Source organism: Sorex araneus, chromosome 5 (genome assembly GCF_027595985.1).
Source record: "Sorex araneus isolate mSorAra2 chromosome 5, mSorAra2.pri, whole genome shotgun sequence".
Lineage (NCBI taxonomy): Eukaryota > Metazoa > Chordata > Mammalia > Eulipotyphla > Soricidae > Sorex > Sorex araneus.
The window spans coordinates 84,513,247-84,530,362 of record NC_073306.1 but is presented as its reverse complement, the minus strand read 5'-3'; the positions used below and the strand labels follow the sequence as shown (position 1 = coordinate 84,530,362).

Sequence of the window (17,116 nt, the reverse complement as noted above, 5' to 3'; positions counted from 1 at the left end):
CACCCCATACCTGGCTACAATGCTCTCCAGCGCTCCCATGCAGACTCGGCTGTAACGCTGCCTCTCACCGAGGCATGCTGCCGGCCCAGATTACATCCCTGCCACCACATATGGCACAGAGCCAGGAATAAGTTCTGAGCACATCTGGGTGAAGTCCCACCCCCAAATTTACATCGACCCTTGATTCACATACAAGTTATATATTGAGGTTATTTATAGAGTTCAACTTACTTAACATCTGTGTTTCACTAAATTATTAAAATCTGTTACCCTACTTGATACGGGATAAGATTTTTAACTCAGTTATATGGAAAGATTGTCAATTTTGCTGTAAACCCAACCTCATATAACTGAACAAAATTAAGCAGTTTTGTTAAGATGTGGTTGCTTTCTTAGTTCTGTTGTGTCTACCAAGAGCTAGCCTAAAGTCTCACACCCGGGCCTCTCTCTCTAGGTGAAGACCTTCAATGAAGCGTGCCTAATGGTAAGAAGCCCAGCCCTGGAACTTATACAGTACCTGAAAAACACCAATTTTAGCCACCCAGCTGTGCGCTATGTTCTCTGTATCCTTTCCTGCTGTGTTTATGTGGTCATGAGCCAAAGTCCTCCTCCCTGGAACGAAGAAATGCAAAAGCACTGCTTGGGAAAGCAGCAGCACACTGCTGGTAACGTTTCCTTAACAAGAGCTTTAGATGGGGAGAAAGGAACAGGAAAAACTCTCAGTCTTTGCCATGTCATTCACTTCTGCGCAAAACAGGACTGGCTGATCCTGCATGTCCCAGACGGTAAGAGCTTCCTCTGTCCCATGTGGAGGGGCTGGTTGGCCCTGTTACCTGGTGGCATCTTGGCTCACTTTGACCATGTTCAGCTCTCTCAGGGGAGGCCTTCGATTAGGATGCAGAGTGGGCTGAAACAGGGTATCACAATCTCCACTGTTCCCACGGGCAGGTTGCAAGTGGAAGAAAAAATAAGCCAGAAGCTTCCAAGCACCTTTGATATTTGGGGAGGGGGGAATTTGTTGTTATTTTTTGTTTGGGTCTGGTGCCACACCCACAGGTGCTGAGGGCTACTCCTGGCTCTGTGCTCAGAAATTATTCCCAACAGTGCTCAGGGGGCCCACTGGTACTGGCAATCAAGCCTGGGCCTATCATATGCAAAGAATGATTTGCATGCACTGAGCCCATTTGTTAGCTTGTATTTTGTATTCTGGGGCCTCCCCGGAAGTTCTCTGGTCTAGGGTCCCTGCCTATAATTCTCAGCCAACTGGGCGGGTAGTTCAATGTGAGGCCTGTGGACACAGTGCTGCTCAGAGCCATGAGGGAGATGTTATCCCAGTGGGGCTGCAGGGCATCCAATGATATTCGGGTGACCTGGTGGTGCCAAGGATGGAACCAGGGTCAGCCACGTGCAGGCCATGCACCAAAACTCGGCACCTTCAAGAGTCTGTGATCATGAAATGAAGTTTTATGACTACTGCCTCACTTTTTTTCCCCCCCTTTTTTGTTCTTGAGGCAAAAATTTCCTGAGTTCTCTGGAGTCACTCCTGGCAGGGCTGGTGGGGGACCATATGTGGTGCCTTGGATTGAACTGGGGTCGACTCCATGCAAGGCAAGTGCCTTCCCCACTGGTCTCTCCCCAGCCTGATGAGTCTGGGTTGAACCCTCAGTTTCCACTTGGTTCATGCACTTGTGTCTCCATTTTGTGAGCCCTCCAAGCAGGATTCAGGGGCCCTGGGAGTTTCTCCTAGTGATCTCGGCCAGCTGGACCAGTGGCCCTGTGCCAGGGTTGCTCAGGCCTTACAGTGCTCAGAGAAAACTGGGCATGGGCACATGCAGGGCAAGTCCCCTAGCCCCTGCACTGTCTGCCAGACCTCCTGTGCCTCTCTCAGCTCACCTCTGGGTGAAGAACTGCCAGGACCTCCTCCAGTCCACCTACAACAAAGAGCGCTTTGATCAGCCGCTGGAGGCTTCCACCTGGCTCAAGAACTTCAAAGCTGCGAATGAGCGTTTCCTCAGCCAGGTGAGGAAGCCTGCAGTTGGTGCGCGGGGGCAGGGGGGGTTGGGGGGCCAGGAATGGACCCCCAGGCCTCATGTATGCCAGGCATATGCTCCACCAGGCCAACTACATCCAGGACTCTGTACGGGGCAGTCTTTAGACAGACTTTCTTGACTTTGTGCCCTCCAGACCAGTGAGTTGTTCCCATCTTGTGGGCAGCAGAATGAAGGTCAAATGGGTTGGTTCACTGACTTGAACAGAGTCGCAGCCTCAAAACCCTCCAGAGCACATTTCCAACTAGATGATTTTCTCCGGATCTTTTTCAGAACCAGAAGTATGTGGGTAAAAGTGTTCTTTACTCCACATTATTCTTATATGGGGTCTCTAGGCCAGTGCTCTACACCTCTGGATATATCTGAGAATCACCCAGGAGCTTAATACAAATGGAGGCTTGGAAAGAGAGTACAGGGCGTAAGGCACTTGCTTTGCTTTGTGCGCAGCCAACCCCGATTCCATTTTGGGCACCACATGGTCCCCTGAACAAAGAGCTGGGAATAGCCCCACACATCACTGTGTGTGGACCAAACCACCCCACCACCAAAGGAAAGATGCCAAGGTCTCATCTTGATACTTTATTTGGGTTCCAAAGAAATAATACAGTGGTAGGACACTTGCCTTGCATGCGGCCAACTCGGGTTCAATTCCAGGCACCACGTATGGTCCCCCCAAATAGCCAGGACTGATCCCTGAGTTCAGAGCCAGGAGTAATTCCTGCACACCGCTGGATGTGGCCCCAAAACCAAAAGAAAGAAACTTTATGGGTGAGGGGTGCAACCCAATGATAGGTAGGGGCTACCAGGAGCTGTGTCGTGGCTGCCCCTAGGAGTGCTGGGCATCACGCGCCAGGGACGGGAATGGAGTTGGCAACGTGCAAGGCAAGGTTCAGTCCCCGTGCTGCCTCTCTGCTCCTTATCCTGACCCCATCTTGGGCATTTTGGGGGTTGCTTTGGGACCATGCCCAGTAGTACTCAGAGTCACTCCTGGCAGTGCTCGGGGGCCACGCAGGCTGCACCCAGCCCTCCTCTTAGGACATTTTAGTTGGAATCCCTTCTATACATATACGTTTATTAATATTATTTTAGGTTCCATGGTTGACAATGTTGTTAGTGACAGGATTTCATGCACACAACATTCCAGCCCACACCCTTCAAAGTGGCTGCTTCTCCATGCTGTCCCAGTGTTAACCCCTACCCTTACCTTTCTAAGCCAGTTTTTAAAGACTCAGGTACAAGTGGGCTCAAAATCATTCCCTTTCACGCTGTTCTCTCTTACATCCTTTATGAGAAATCAAACGTGCATCTACTCTCCTCAAGCTACCTCCTCAGGCTTGTTCTCAGGGCCACTTTAGCTGCTTCTTGATTCTCGTTTCCTTTGTTTGTACTTAGATCACAGTTCAAGAGAAGTATGTCTGGAACAAGCGAGAAAGCACAGAGAAAGGCCAGCCTCTGGGAGACGTGGTGGAACAGGTATGACAAGAGACAGAGACCGAGACCGAGTGTGTCACTGTCCCCACCAGGGGGCTGGTGCAGGACTGGTGGCCACGGGCTCTCTTACCTACAGGGCATCACACGGGTGCGGAATGCCACTGATGCTGTTGGGGTGGTGCTCAAAGAGCTGAAGAGGCAAAGCGCTCTGGGACTGTTCCGCCTGCTGGTGGCAGTGGATGGAGCCAACGCGCTCTGGGGCAGGACCACGCTGAAAAAAGAAGACAAAAGCCCGGTAGGAAAACAGTCTCTGGTCCCACCTGGTTCATAGGCTTGGACATAGCCTGGTAGAATGAGGATGTGCAATCTAGTTCCTTCTTGATGTTGGAAGAATTTGAATTAAGATCTATACTGAAAACAGCATCCGAAGAACAAGCATTGCCCTGGGTCACCATCCTTTGAAAACTAAGGGACAAGGGAAGAGCGCTCAGCTGGCGCACAGCACGTGCCCGAGGCCTGAGGGTCAATCCCTCTCTTTATTCTTATGTGGTAATTTATTCTTGTATATTCTGTTATCCAAGAATAAAGAGAGAAAACGAAGAGGAAAGTTTTAAAAAGTGTATCATAGCAGAAGCTATTTTATTATGTTGTCAAATTTTCTTTCTGTTCTCTTCAAAACAGGGCTTGGGGGGCTGGAGCGATAGCACAGCGGGTAGGGCGTTTGCCTTGCACGCGGCCGACCCCGGTTCTAATCCCAGCATCCCATATGGTCCCCTGAGCACCGCCAGGGGTAATTCCTGAGTGAAGAGCCAGGAGTAACCCCTGTGCATCGCCGGGTGTGACCCAAAAAACAAAAAAAAAAAAAAAAAAAAACCAAAACAGGGCTTGGCCCTAGGGAGGGGGGCAGGGGAGCTTAAGGAGTTTAGTGCAGTTTGCAGACTGCAGCCAGGGGCTCATCCCAGCACCTCGTAGGCTCACGAAAACTTGAGGGGAAATTGAGGCATTAAGCTGTAAGCAGAAAACTGTAGAGTATGCTGGGGCCAGTTGGGGTATCTTGTCCCTTGGTGCTGTTTTCCCTCTGGGAAGGAACCCACCATGGAGCCAGCCCCTCAGGGTCAGATTTTCACATACTATTGTATTATAGTAGTGCAGGGTTTTTGTTTTATTCTGTTTTGTTTATTGGGGGGCTGGGGGGGCACACCCTGTAGGACATGCTCAGAGTTACTCCTGGTTCTGTTCTCAGAATTACTCTGGCAGGGCTCAGGGGACCATAGAGGATGCCAGGGGTCACACCCAGGAGGCAGCAAGGCAGACACCCTCCCTACCTGCTCTACTACGTTTGGCTGAAGATGTGTTTTTTTTTTTTTGTTTTGTTTTGTTTTTTTTGCTTTTATGGGTTACACCCAGCGATGCTCAGGGGTTACTCCTGGCTTTGCACTCAGGAATCACTCCTGGCAGTGCTTGGGGGAACCATATGGGATGCTGGGAATCGAACTCGGGTCAGCCGCGTGCAAGGCAAATGCCCTCCCCGCTGTGCTATCACTCCAGCCCCAAGATGTTTTAATTATTTTTGCGGTGTGGGGATCAAACCCAGAGCCCTGCACAGGCAAAACTAGAGTTTTCCCACTGAGCTCCTGCTGGGAGCTGGGGGTCTGGGTTACTGTCGACTGCTTTGTCTCAGCAGAACACACAAGCATCACTGTCGTCTCTCTCCCTTGACCCTGCCTCTGTGTCCCTCTGTCCTCTCTCCTCCCTCCGGCCTCCCACCTGCCCAATGTGCAGATTGCCCCTGAGGAACTGGCACTGATTTACAACCTGAGGAAAATGGTGAAGAACGACTGGGTGAGTGCACGTGATGCCCAGCACACTGCAGAAAGAAATGTTTTTGGCTTGGGGCTTGCTTTTGATTTATTCCCTCTTCCCCTCTCCCCACAAACCGTAGTTTTTCCTTGTTTTAGTTTTGATACCATACCAGTGGTGCTGAGTGCTGCTCCCCACTCTCTGCTTGGGGGTCACTCCTGTCAGTGCTTAGCAGATCATGTGTTGCCAGGGATCGAACCCCAACCTCCTGTATGTGAAGCTGCAGTCCTCTGCCATCCCTCTGCCCCTCCATGATGCTGATTTGGTTGTAGTTAAGAGGGTGCATCCACGCAGCCACTCAGCGCCTGGGGTTCTGCACTCCCTGAGCCACTCTGCTCACACATCTGTCCCGGCCCTGGCTATGTGTGCAGTGCCGGAGAGCTCACACTCTGCATCATGTGGGTCGCTAGGGACCTGAACCCGGGACCATGTGCCTGCAAGGCAGGTACTCTGGGCCCAGAAAATGTATTTTAGTGACCCACAGAGAACTTAGCAGTAGCGCGCCTGCCAGCAGGGTCTCCCTCGGGTCCTGTGGGATCCCAGTGACACTGCCCTTGATGACTCACCTTGACAGCCAAGACAGAAGGGGACGTGTAAAAATTTAATCTCCGGGGCCAGAATGATAGGTCAGCAGCTAGGGTGCTTGCCTGGGCACACGGCTGATATACAAAGCCAGGAGTAAGCCCTGAGCACCACTGGGTGTGGCCCAAAAGCAAATCAAAAACAGTTCATCTGAAACCCAAAGATAATGTATTTGTACTTAAGAACTTCTGAGGGGGTGCTCTGCCACTTAAAACACATTTTGATTTTAAAGAGATCTATTTTAGGACTGCAGAGTCAGTACCAGAGTTAAGGCAGCTGCCTTGCCTGCAGCCAACCCCAGTTTGATCCCCAGCACACCATTATGGCCCCCAGAGCACAGAGACAGGAGCAATCCCTGAGCACCACGAGGTGTGGCCCCCTCCAATCAAAAAAAAAAAAAAAGTTTGACTACTCCATTGCTAATACTTTTCCAATACCCTAGTTTTATTATGGACAGACAGTTTTTATGTCTTACTCAGTTCCCATAATTATAAGTTAAAAGTCTATCTCTGATCATAGAATAATAAGTTTAATAAAATTATTTAAATACTAGCATAAATTTATTTTGCTTGCAATTGTTCAAAGTGTCTTCATGTCTTCTTCCCAGTTCTGGGAAAGATTCTGACAAATATAAAATCATGTAGCAATTTTGTCAAGGGTGATTCTAGGAGTAATAGCTAATTTAGCTGGAATTTAACTGCTAGAGCAGACTGCCCCCAGAAATCTGCAGATGATTAAAGTGCACTTTTCTGTCTTGTTCCGTTGCTGCTAAGCAGCTGTTTCTTCCCCCTTTCAGCACGGAGGTGCGGCGGTGCTGACCCTGAGCCAGACCGGCTCCCTCTTCAAGCCCCGGAATGCCTGCCTGCCCCAAGAGTTGCTGGGAAAGGTCAGATCCTTTGGAAAACTGGTTTCCCTTTAGATAATCTTCCTGTGCAAATGGGGATCTTTTTTTAAACATTGTTTCTGGCTTAGAGACTAAAATGTTATTCCTGTTGACTTTATCCCATTTCCTAAATGTTAATGCTTGACCCTATTTGTTTTATTATTTCCTCTCTCTCCTTTTTTTTGAATTACATGACTTTAAACTGGAACTCTATCTCAAGATAAATGATGACTCTTTATCTCGAAAGAATGCCTAAAACAGTAACAACAAAATAATAATGTGTGATTCTGGAGCCAGAGGACTGGAGCGATAGCACAGCGGGTAGGGCGTTTGCCTTGCACATGGCTGACCCGGGTTTGATTTCTCCATCCCTCTCGGAGAGCCCAGCAAGCTACTGAGAGTATCCCGCCCACAGGGCAGAGCCTGGCATGCTACCCATGGCGTATCCAATATGCCAAAGACAGTAACAAATCTCATAATGGAGACGTTACTGGTGCTCACTCAAGCAAATCGATGAAAATGAGATGAAGGTGAACAATGGGACAGCAATGCTATAGTATCTTTTTTTAAACATTGTTAAAAAAAAAATGACAGTGCTACAGTGCTGGAGCCAGAGATACATTATAGAGGATGTAGCTGACCTTGGGTTCTTCCCTGGCACCACATATGGTCCCCAGAATTCTGCTGGGTATGGCCCAGCTCTCCCCCTAGACCCTCAAATGTGTATTCCCTAAAATCAAACATTCTTTTTCTGTGGAAGGGGTTACAGTCAGCAGTGCTCAGGGCTTGCTCCTGGCTCTGCACTCAGGAGTGGCAGGACTCCGGCAGCATGTGGGGCACCCAGGATCAAACCCAGGTTTGGCAGTGTGCAAGACAAACGCCTTGTCTACTGTGCTATCTCTCTACCACTTCCTGGCTTCTTTCCTTTTAAAATAAAACCTCTGTGGCCATGTAGAGCAGCCAGCCACTGGTATAGAGCCCTGCGTGGGCAGGCCAGCCAGAGAGCAGGAAGGGCAGACAGAAGAAAACAGACTTTTCCACAACTGAGTCCTTAAACAAAAACAAGATTGATTCATCGCTGAACAAATGCTGGCTCCTTTATCCTTGTTACTCTTCAGGAAGGATTTGATGCCCTGGATCCCTTCATTCCTATCCTGGTCTCCAACTATAACCCGAAGGAATTTGAAAGCTGTGTTCAGTATTACCTGGAAAACAACTGGCTTCAGCATGAGAAAGGTCAGTGGTTTCACTCTTTCCTTGGGGCACTGCTTGTGAGAGTCCTGTGAGGCCTGTGATGCGTCCAGGTTTTTCCCTCTTTAGCTTCATTTTTCTGCCTGATGAGACAGTACAATAAGGTGGAGGAGTGGGGTGATGAGGGATGAATTTACAGGAGGCAAGTGAATGCTCTCGCTAAGAATGACTAAACCTTGTCCAGCTGCCAAGCGGCTTCCAGTAGTTTTGGTTGTTCCCACACATGAATTTTCTTCATCATTCTGCAAAGTCCCACTAAGAGATGATACTGGGACTGTGTGGGTGATAGGGGAGGTGGAGCCGCACCCCAGTCCCTCGTGGCTCTGTCCCGTCCTCATGCGCGTATGCACACATTTGTTCGCGTGTCAGAATCCAACTGTTCGCTTCACCCCTGCCCCCCACACCGGCGTGGAGTGGGCGGGGAGGGCAGGTGCAGGCACCACGGCTGTTCTGTCACCGAATTGCTGCCATCAGACTCGGTTATTCAGGGACTCTAGGAGGCTTGTGCTAGCAGCTGCAGCGGGCTGGGTCAGGACACCCTGGAGCGACTGCTTAGAGGGCTGGGAGATCTGACAAAGTCCTCAAGTGCAGAGATATTCTTGGAACAAGGGGGAGGCTCTGGGCTGGCAGGCAGGAGTCAGGGGGAAAACAACCCGGGGCTTGTATTGGGGTAAAGGATCTAGCAGCAAGAGCTCCTGGGAGTGCTAATTATAACAACATAATGCGGACAATGCCCTCTTGGAGGGAACCGCCTGCGGGAGCAAAGTGCCAATTATCTCTGACTTCATTTCAGCGCCTACAGAGGAAGGGAAGAAGGAATTGCTGTTCCTGAGTAACGGGAATCCCGGGCAGCTGGAGCGGCTCTGCGCCCACCTCTGAGCCGGCAGGCCAGCAGGGAAGATGCTGTGCGGTCGGGTGACCAGCCCATGGACGGCCACTGTGAGCCCGTCTCCATGGCAGCGGCTTCTGTGCTGTGACTGTAATGGCAGTCAGACAGCTAGGACGTGCTGAGACTCAGCAGTTTATACTTTTAAATCATCGTGGATCTGTTTGGGGTTTTGTGGGGTTTTTTGTTTTTTTTTTTTAAGAATTAATTGTTGTATCAGGCAGGAGATTGAATAGGAGGTAGGGCGTTTGCCTTGCACATGGCCAAATCAGGTTCAATCCCCAGTACCCGAATATTGTCCCTGAGCGCAGAGCCAGGAGTAAGCCCTGAGCACTGCTGGGTGTGGCCCAAAAAAACTGGGAAAAGAAATTCAAGAATTATTGGGGTTAGAGAGATAGTGCAGGGCTTAAGATATTTGTCTTGAACACGGCTGAAATTGGTTCAAACCCCAGCACCTCACGGAAGGGGTTTCTCCCAAGGCACATCAGGATGACCCCTGATCATAAAGCCAGGAATAAGCCAAGCAACACCCAAAAACACACACTCACACCCTGTAAAAATAAATAAATAATATTCTTTCTTAAATTGTTGTGTTAGATTCATTAATATGAAAAGTGCCTTTCTCTAGCCTGCTGTTTGGGGGGTCAGGGAGTCTGAAAAGATGAAGTTCTTCATGTCCAGAATTGCCATTTCTTCCCTCTTGACTCAGTTCAGGAGACTAAGAGTCACGGCTTACTTTCTCCCTCTCCTTCACCTACATCTGTGAGCTCAAGCTCCCAGTTCTACCCATGGTTCTTGAGAATTCCACTGAAACTCCAGTTGAGTCTAACAGGTTTGAACAACGTAGCAAATTTCAGCAGATAATTTTAAAGGATTAGGTATTAGGCACCTCCAGCATACACTGCATAAGATGAATTAACTAATCTTTAATGCTTATAGAGTAGTCCAATCTGTTCCATCCTTCAAGACACTTGAGAAATCTCTACAGCAGGTAGGGCACTTGCCTTGCACATGTATGTGGCTGACCCAGAGTCAGCATCCCAGATGGTCCCCCAAGCTCCACCAGGTCTGTTCCGAATGCAGACTCAGGAATCCCTCAAAGGGAGGCCCAAGTTTCAGTAGAATTTCATTCTCCCCATAGTTGTTGGTATAGTCGGGTTCTCACTTCTCCTCTAAGTCCTAGCTTAGCTCCTTTTCTGATTTCACAAACTATCAAGGTGGTCAGAAGAATTGAAGATAGTTTACACTCATTAAGTGATCATTGGCTGTCTTTAAGATTTGGACTTTACAATGCTTAATTTGGAAAAATAATACTGTGTCTATGAACATTAATTCACTTTTTCACTGAAAATCAGTTTTTCCTACCCCTAAACCTCAGGAAAAATACCAGAAATAAAGTCTAAGTCTGACCTGTTCCAGTATCCCTAGCTAGTCCGATATTCTAACATCAGACTCAAAGGTAACAGCCTAGAGCCAGAGAGGTGGAGTACCTGGGACATGCTTGCCTTGCACAGGGCTGACCAGTTTGACCCCTCACATGATATATGGTCCCCTGAGAATCCCCAACAGTGACACCCTGACCCCTTAGCACAGAGTCAGGAGTAGCCCTAAGCACTGCTTGGGTGCAGCCCACACAAAGGTAAAATATCAACCTTAAGTGCTGGAGTGTTAATAGGCAGGCACTTGTCTTGCATGCTACCAGCCTGGGTTCAACCCCGAGCACCCCATATGGTCCGCAGAGCACCACCAGGAGTAATTCCTGAACTACAGAGTCAAAGGTAACCCCTGAGCTGTAACAGTGTGGCCAAAAAAAAAAATCATCCTTGCATAGTCTGCTAATCTGGGAAGATGGGGTATATTTAACAAATCCCTTTGAAGGCAGCTGGGATAGAGAAGGGATCACTAAGTCAGTGATGGTTGGATGGAAGATGTGTGCTGAAAGTAGAAAAAGGACCAAACATGATGGCCTCTCATCTGTAATCTATTGCAAACCATAATACCCATCCATAAGTAGAGAGAGAGTAAGAGAGCAACTGTCTGCCATAAAGGGAGGAGGAGGGGTGAGATGGGGCGGGAGAGATACTGGGGACATTGGTGGTGGAAAATATACACTGGTGGAGGGATGAGTGTTCAATCATTGTATGACTGAAACTCAAACATGAAAGTTTTGGAACTGCAGCTCATGGTGATTCAATTAAAACATAATCCCTTTTAATATTTACTGAAAGAGGATCCAACTAATGTGACTTGCTAAATATGGATTCTTAATTTTTTCTCAAATATTTCATTATAATCTGCCCTATCCGGACCTCTGTTTTCCTTAAGCTCCTGCTACCACGGACCTGATTCTCATGCCCTGACTTGTACTGTCTCTGGGCTGCTGTCTCGTGGGACTGCTCTTCCTCATTCACCAGACTGAAAAGTACAAAGTTAAACTACTCTTTTCAGTTGACATCATCCTGTATATAGAAAACCTTGAGTAATGTCAATAACTCCACTAGAAATTAAAATAAATTCATTGGGGGGCTGAAGCAATAGCACAGTGGGTAGGGCATTTGCCTTGCACACGACTGACCCAGGTTCGATCCCTGGCATCCCATATGGTCCCCTGAGCACTGCCAGGAGTAATTCCTGAGTGCAGAGCTAGAAATAGCCCCTGAGAATCACTAAATGTGACCCAAAAAGCAAAAATATAAAAACAAATAAGTAAAATTCTATAAAAAAAAAAAGTTTGATTTGCCTGCAGAGATACTGAGAATTAACATGCTGCGTGCTGGCCTGGCACAGTGCTATCCCGGGTTGCATCCTCAGCACCACATATGGTCCCCTAGGCACTGCCAGGGTCCACTCCTTAGCACAGAGCCAGCAATAGCCCAGGAGCACCACTGAGTGTGGTCCAACATCCCCCACCCACAAAAAAGGCCCCAAATTTAATCCCTAGCACTGCATTGTTGCTCCATCACCACTGGGTTTGATTTAACAACAATCACTACCTAAAAAAAAAAAAATCACAAGTTGGTATGGGAGAAAATATCAGCAATTTTTTTTTTTCTTTTTGGGTCACACCTGGCGATGCACATACTTCTGGCTCTGCACTCAATTACCCCTAGTGGTGCTCAGGGGACCATATGGGATGCTGGGAATTGAACCTGGGTCAGTCGAGTGCAAGAAAAACGTCCTACCCACTGTGCTATAGCTCCAGCCCTGGTCACATTTTTTTTTAAAACTAAGTCAGGGCTGGAGCAATAGGGCACTTGCTTTGCATGGAGCCAACCCAGGTTCTATGCCCAGTATCCCATATGGTCCCCTGAGCACTGCCAGGAAAAATTCCTGAATGTAGAGCCGGGAGTAACCCCTGACCATCATCAGGTGTTACCCAAAAACAACCAACCAACCAAAAAAACCTCCTTAAGTCAGAAAATAACAGGTAAAAAACAAGTTAGTGGGGCTGGAGAGATAGCACAGCCAGTAGGGTGTTTGCCTTGCACACGGCCGACCCGGGTTCAATCCCAGCATCCCATATGGTCCCCTGAGCACCGCCAGGGGTGATTCCTGAGTGCATGAGCCAGGAGTGACCCCTGTGCATCGCCAGGTGTGACCCAAAAAGCAAAAAAAAAAAACCAAGTTAGTGCTTTGAAATGATATTCCATACATATATTCTATGTATGAATGTTTGACAGGATAATGAATCAATGATGAAGAAGCCACATCAAAACGAAACGGCAGGGCCAAAGAGATGGAGGACTAGTGAGTAAACATTTGCCTCACACACAGTCAACCTAGGCTTGTCCCCGAATGTATATTCCTGAGACCATTAGGAGTGATCCAGTGATCCAGCCAGGAGTAAGCCCTGAAGACACTGCATGTGGCCCATAAATAAACAAAATAAAACAAAAAACACTATACACTGTTAGAAAGGCTGCACCTTGGGGCTGGAGCGATAGCACAGCGGGTAGGGCGTTTGCCTTGCACTCGGCCGACCTGAGTTCGATTCCCAGCATCCCATAATGGTCCCCTGAGCATCGCCTGCATTCCTGAGTGCAGAGCCAGGAGTAATCCCTGTGCATCGCCGGGTGTGACCCAAAAAGTAAAAAAAAAAAAAAATAGAAAGGCTGCACCTCATAGCAAGTATTGAGGAGGATGTGGAGAAATAGGGATCTTTACACACTAGCTAGTAGGAATATAAAATTTCCAAAATGTGTCCACTTCAAGAAAAATAGTTTGGCAGTTCCTCCGAATGCTAGACTAATCATATGACAGGGTGATTTCATCTAAGAGAAGGAGAAAAGTAGCAGCACATCCAAAGACTTGAGTCCAAGTCGCAAGAGAAAGTTTATAACAACAGTATTCATCAGTGCCAGAACTGGGAACTAACTCAAGCTTCAAATAAACAAAAGGGAGAGATCGAGCAATGCTTTAGCACAGGGAAACTGCAAAAACAGGCTACAGCCCCAGGTGCAAAAGACTGCGGGAATATGTGAAAAGTCCAGCAAAGGCAAATCTAAAATAAATTTTGATTTTTCTCTTTGTCTGGGAGCATGCCCAGCAGTGTTCAGCAGGGCTACTCCCAGCTCAGTGCTCAAACAAACATGGCAGTAACAGGAATCCAACTCCAGATTCAAGTATACAAGGCCAGAACTATCTCCCAGACCCTAAAATAAACTTACCTTTGGGTTTTGGGTTTGTGTTTTTTTTTTTTGCCTAGTGCCTGTGTTTTGTTTCTTTTTGCTTTTGTTTGTTTTGGTTTTGGGCCACAGCTGGCTCAAGACAGCCTTCCCCTCCATGGTCTCTACTGAGTGGCCAAATGGGATACTGGAGATCCAATCAGAGTTGGCTGCATACAAGGCAAGCTCCCTGTCCCTTGGATTATCTCTTTGTCCCCTAAAATAGGTTAAAACAAAATAAAACCCAAAAAAGTGAAGGATATGACTCAGTGGCTGACTCCATGCATTATATATGTGAACTTCTGGTCTGATCCCCATTTAAAAAAAAATGCAAAAGTAGACAAGTGGTTACCTGATGCTGGGGCAAAGAACAGGATTTAGGAAAATGGGAATGTTTTAAAAATGAATTGCGTCGGGGCTGGAGAGATAGCACAGCGGGTAGGGCGTTTGCCTTGCACGCGGCCGACCCAGGTTCAAATCCCAGCATCCCATATGGTCCCCTGAGCACAGCCAGGGGTAATTCCTGAGTGAAAAGCCAGGAGTAACCCCTGTGCATCGCCAGGTGTGACCCAAAAAGCAAAAAAAAAAAAAAAAAATGAATTGCGTCTAGGGACCGGAGAGACAGGCCTGAGTTAAGACTCTTGCCTTGCACACAATCAAAACCAATTCAATCCCTGGCACCAATTACAGTCCCCGGAGCCCCGCAAGGGGTGATCCCTGAGCACAGAGCCAGAGTCAGCCCTGACACAGCCAGATGCGGTCCAAAAACTAAGCAAAATGGTATGTGAAGACTGGAGAAGAGAGCACAGGAGTGAACAGAATTGGCCTTGCATGCAGCTGACCAGACTTGGTCCCAGGCAAGTGCTACGGTCCCCTAGCAGTGTGCAGGGCAAAGTGTAACCCATAACTCTTCCCACAAACCCCACCCCCCCCACAAAAAAAAGTTAAAAACCACAAGACTGGAGAAGTAGCTCATGGGGCTGAGCACATGCTTTGCATGCAGGAACCCGGGGTTCAAGCATCACTGGGTGTAGACAAAACACCCAGCAAAAAAAAAAAAAAAAAAAAAAAAAAAAAACCACAAAATAAGTGGTAGAAAAAAAATTGAAATAAATAAAACGATTAATTTTAAAAACTTAAAATTAATATCATAATGGTGTGTCAATTCTTCTCAAACTTATCTAGAGGGGTGCAGTGAGAACCCTGTCAAAGTTTCTATACATTTTCAGGGCTATCATACAGCAGACAGGGCATTTGCCTTGCATGCAGCCCACCAGGTCCGCTCCTTGGCACCCCCTATGGTTCCCCAATCACCTACAGGAGTAATTCATGAGTGCAGAGCCAGGAATAACCCCTGAACATAGCAGGGCATGGCCCAAAATCAAACGAAAAAGTATCTAAAGGTTTTCAATTGTTAAGACTAGGAATGTGACATGCTGTATAATCATGCCTAACAATCAGCTCCCAAGCTGCATAGCCCCCACGAATCTAGCCCCCAGTACCAGCAAAAAACAAATAGCAAAAACTTAAAATATAAATAATAAAACAGAATTCAAACTTTTTTTCAGTTTTATTTTCTTTATTGGCCTCACCTGGTGGTACTCAGGTGTGGGGGTCATTCCTGGCAGTGCTCAGGCACCATGGTGTAGGCATCAAACCCCACACATTCCTGAACGCAAATGTGCACCTGCCCCATAACTCTGGCCAAGCCCAAGGATTTTTCTTTTAATTTTGAAACTTGACAGTCAATTCCAAACCACATTTAAAGAACTGTGGAGATAAGTGGCTAGCTCAAAGCACAGGCCTTGTCCGAAGGAGGCCTGGGTTTGATCCCTGGCACTGCATGTCCTCCTGAGCACAGCCAGGAGCATCCCCTGAGTGCAGAGCTCAGAGCAACCCCCAGCATCTCCAAGTGTGGCCCGAAAACCAAACCAATAAAAACAATAATGCCATAAAATATTAATTCAAGATGCAATTGTCAACTTTCCAGCACACTTTTTTGGGGGGCAGGGAGAGTGTCTTTGGGCTACAGCTGGCAGTACTCAGAGCTTACTCCCGGCTCGGTCCTCAGGGATCATCACTCCTGGTGAGGTTTAGGAAACCCTCCGAGGTACTGGGAACCAAACCCAGGTTGGCTGAGTGCAAGGCAAGAGCCCTACCAGCTGTACTATATTTTGGCTCCCCTGGGGTTTATTTCTGTGTTCTAAGTGTAGGCATAATATACATACATCATATATATACCTGTATGTATGTATATGCTGGATGTGTATGCATGTGTCTGTGCATACGTGTGTGTGTGTGTGTGTGTGTGTGTATGTGTGTGTGTGGACTTTCTGCCTCACAGTGGAATGTGCACTGCCTTGGATCCAATCAAGGTTCCTGCTTGCAAGCCCATGTTCTAGCCCTCTGAGCCCTCTCGCCAGGGCTGGAGGCCTTGAGTTTGATTCCTGAGTGCACCACCATGTATAGTCTCTTTATAGAAGAAAACAAAGGCGAGGAGATAGAGGCAAAGTACCAGTACCAGAACCCTTGGGTGCCCTGGGGTGTGGGACCCAAGTAGACAGATCAGAGAGAAAAGAATGATACCCAAATGGAGATTAAGACCATCAGGTTCTCTCAGCCCCATTAGTAAAAACACTGACCACGTTGACAGGACTATGGAGCAATAACTGAAAACTCCCCATAGACGCGCAGTCAAGCTTTTCAGCAAACATGGGCCGGAATGCTCTGACTTGCACGCAGCCTGCCCAGGTTGGATCCCCTGCACCCCAGAGGGTCTCCCCACCCCGAGGCCCCGCCAGCTGTGACCTCTGAGTGCAGAACCAGGAGTAAGCTCTGAGCACCGATGGGTGTGGCAATAATGATGATGATGATGATGATGATGATGATAGTAACAAAGAATTTCAGCAAACAGCCTGGGGTGGTTGTGCCCCATCGCCCATACCCAAACCCATCCCAATGCCCCACAATCCCGCTGCCAGGAGGGGAGTCCAACCGGCACCAGAACATTCGCAGTGGCGCCTAAGAGCCAACAACTGAAAAAGTTGCGTCTCAGCAGAATGCCTGGGAGGCCAAGAGAACACGGCGAAGCAATGAAGTCGACGAGACATGCACGCACGGCCGGGACGACTCTCGCCCGGGACACGGGGAAAAAAGGGTCCCAGCGGCGGGGGAGGGCCGGGGGCGGCGCACTGGGCGCGGACTCGTGCGCTGCCCAGCGGCTCGTCCCGGCCCTGTACTCGGGAGCGCCCCCTGGCGGTGTGCGAGTGCAGCCGGAACCCGCACGAACCTTACCTCCGATCCTCCCTCCGGTGCCGGTGCGCACACCAGGACGGGGCGGGCGCGCTCGTGCCCGGTCTCCCGCGACAGCAGAGGCGGCCGACAGTCCCGGGGAAGCAGCGCCCCGGGAGCCCACGTGAGCGCGCAGCCGGCGCCGGCGCCCGCGCTTCCGGCCCCGGGCCCGAGGCCCGCCCCCACGCCGCCCCGGCCGCCACCGCCGCCGCCGCCGCCG

The 17,116-nt window shown here is 48.7% G+C and overlaps 1 protein-coding gene and 1 long non-coding RNA gene across 6 annotated transcripts in view; one reads left to right on the top strand and one right to left on the bottom strand.

Annotated features, from left to right (window-relative positions):
* The window catches only part of DAP3 (death associated protein 3), a 35,795-nt gene extending 26,275 nt beyond the window's left edge, over window positions 1–9,520 (top strand). For all 5 annotated transcript variants that reach the window (XM_055139899.1, XM_055139900.1, XM_055139898.1 and 2 more), the window contains 9 exons: window positions 455–563; window positions 693–785; window positions 1,889–2,019; window positions 3,441–3,521; window positions 3,616–3,774; window positions 5,262–5,321; window positions 6,718–6,807; window positions 7,923–8,040; window positions 8,849–9,520. In XM_055139899.1, the coding sequence (XP_054995874.1) occupies window positions 455–563; window positions 693–785; window positions 1,889–2,019; window positions 3,441–3,521; window positions 3,616–3,774; window positions 5,262–5,321; window positions 6,718–6,807; window positions 7,923–8,040; window positions 8,849–8,934 (927 nt within the window). In that variant the 3' untranslated portion in view covers window positions 8,935–9,520. The remainder of the gene's footprint in view (window positions 1–454; window positions 564–692; window positions 786–1,888; window positions 2,020–3,440; window positions 3,522–3,615; window positions 3,775–5,261; window positions 5,322–6,717; window positions 6,808–7,922; window positions 8,041–8,848) is intronic.
* LOC129404964 (uncharacterized) lies at window positions 483–17,103 on the bottom strand. The gene is made up of 6 exons (XR_008630277.1): window positions 16,900–17,103; window positions 8,010–8,138; window positions 3,610–3,750; window positions 3,253–3,463; window positions 834–990; window positions 483–612 (listed from the first exon to the last, which is right to left on the bottom strand). It is a non-coding gene; the product is annotated as an uncharacterized LOC129404964 (long non-coding RNA).
* Between the last annotated feature and the right edge of the window lie 13 nt (window positions 17,104–17,116).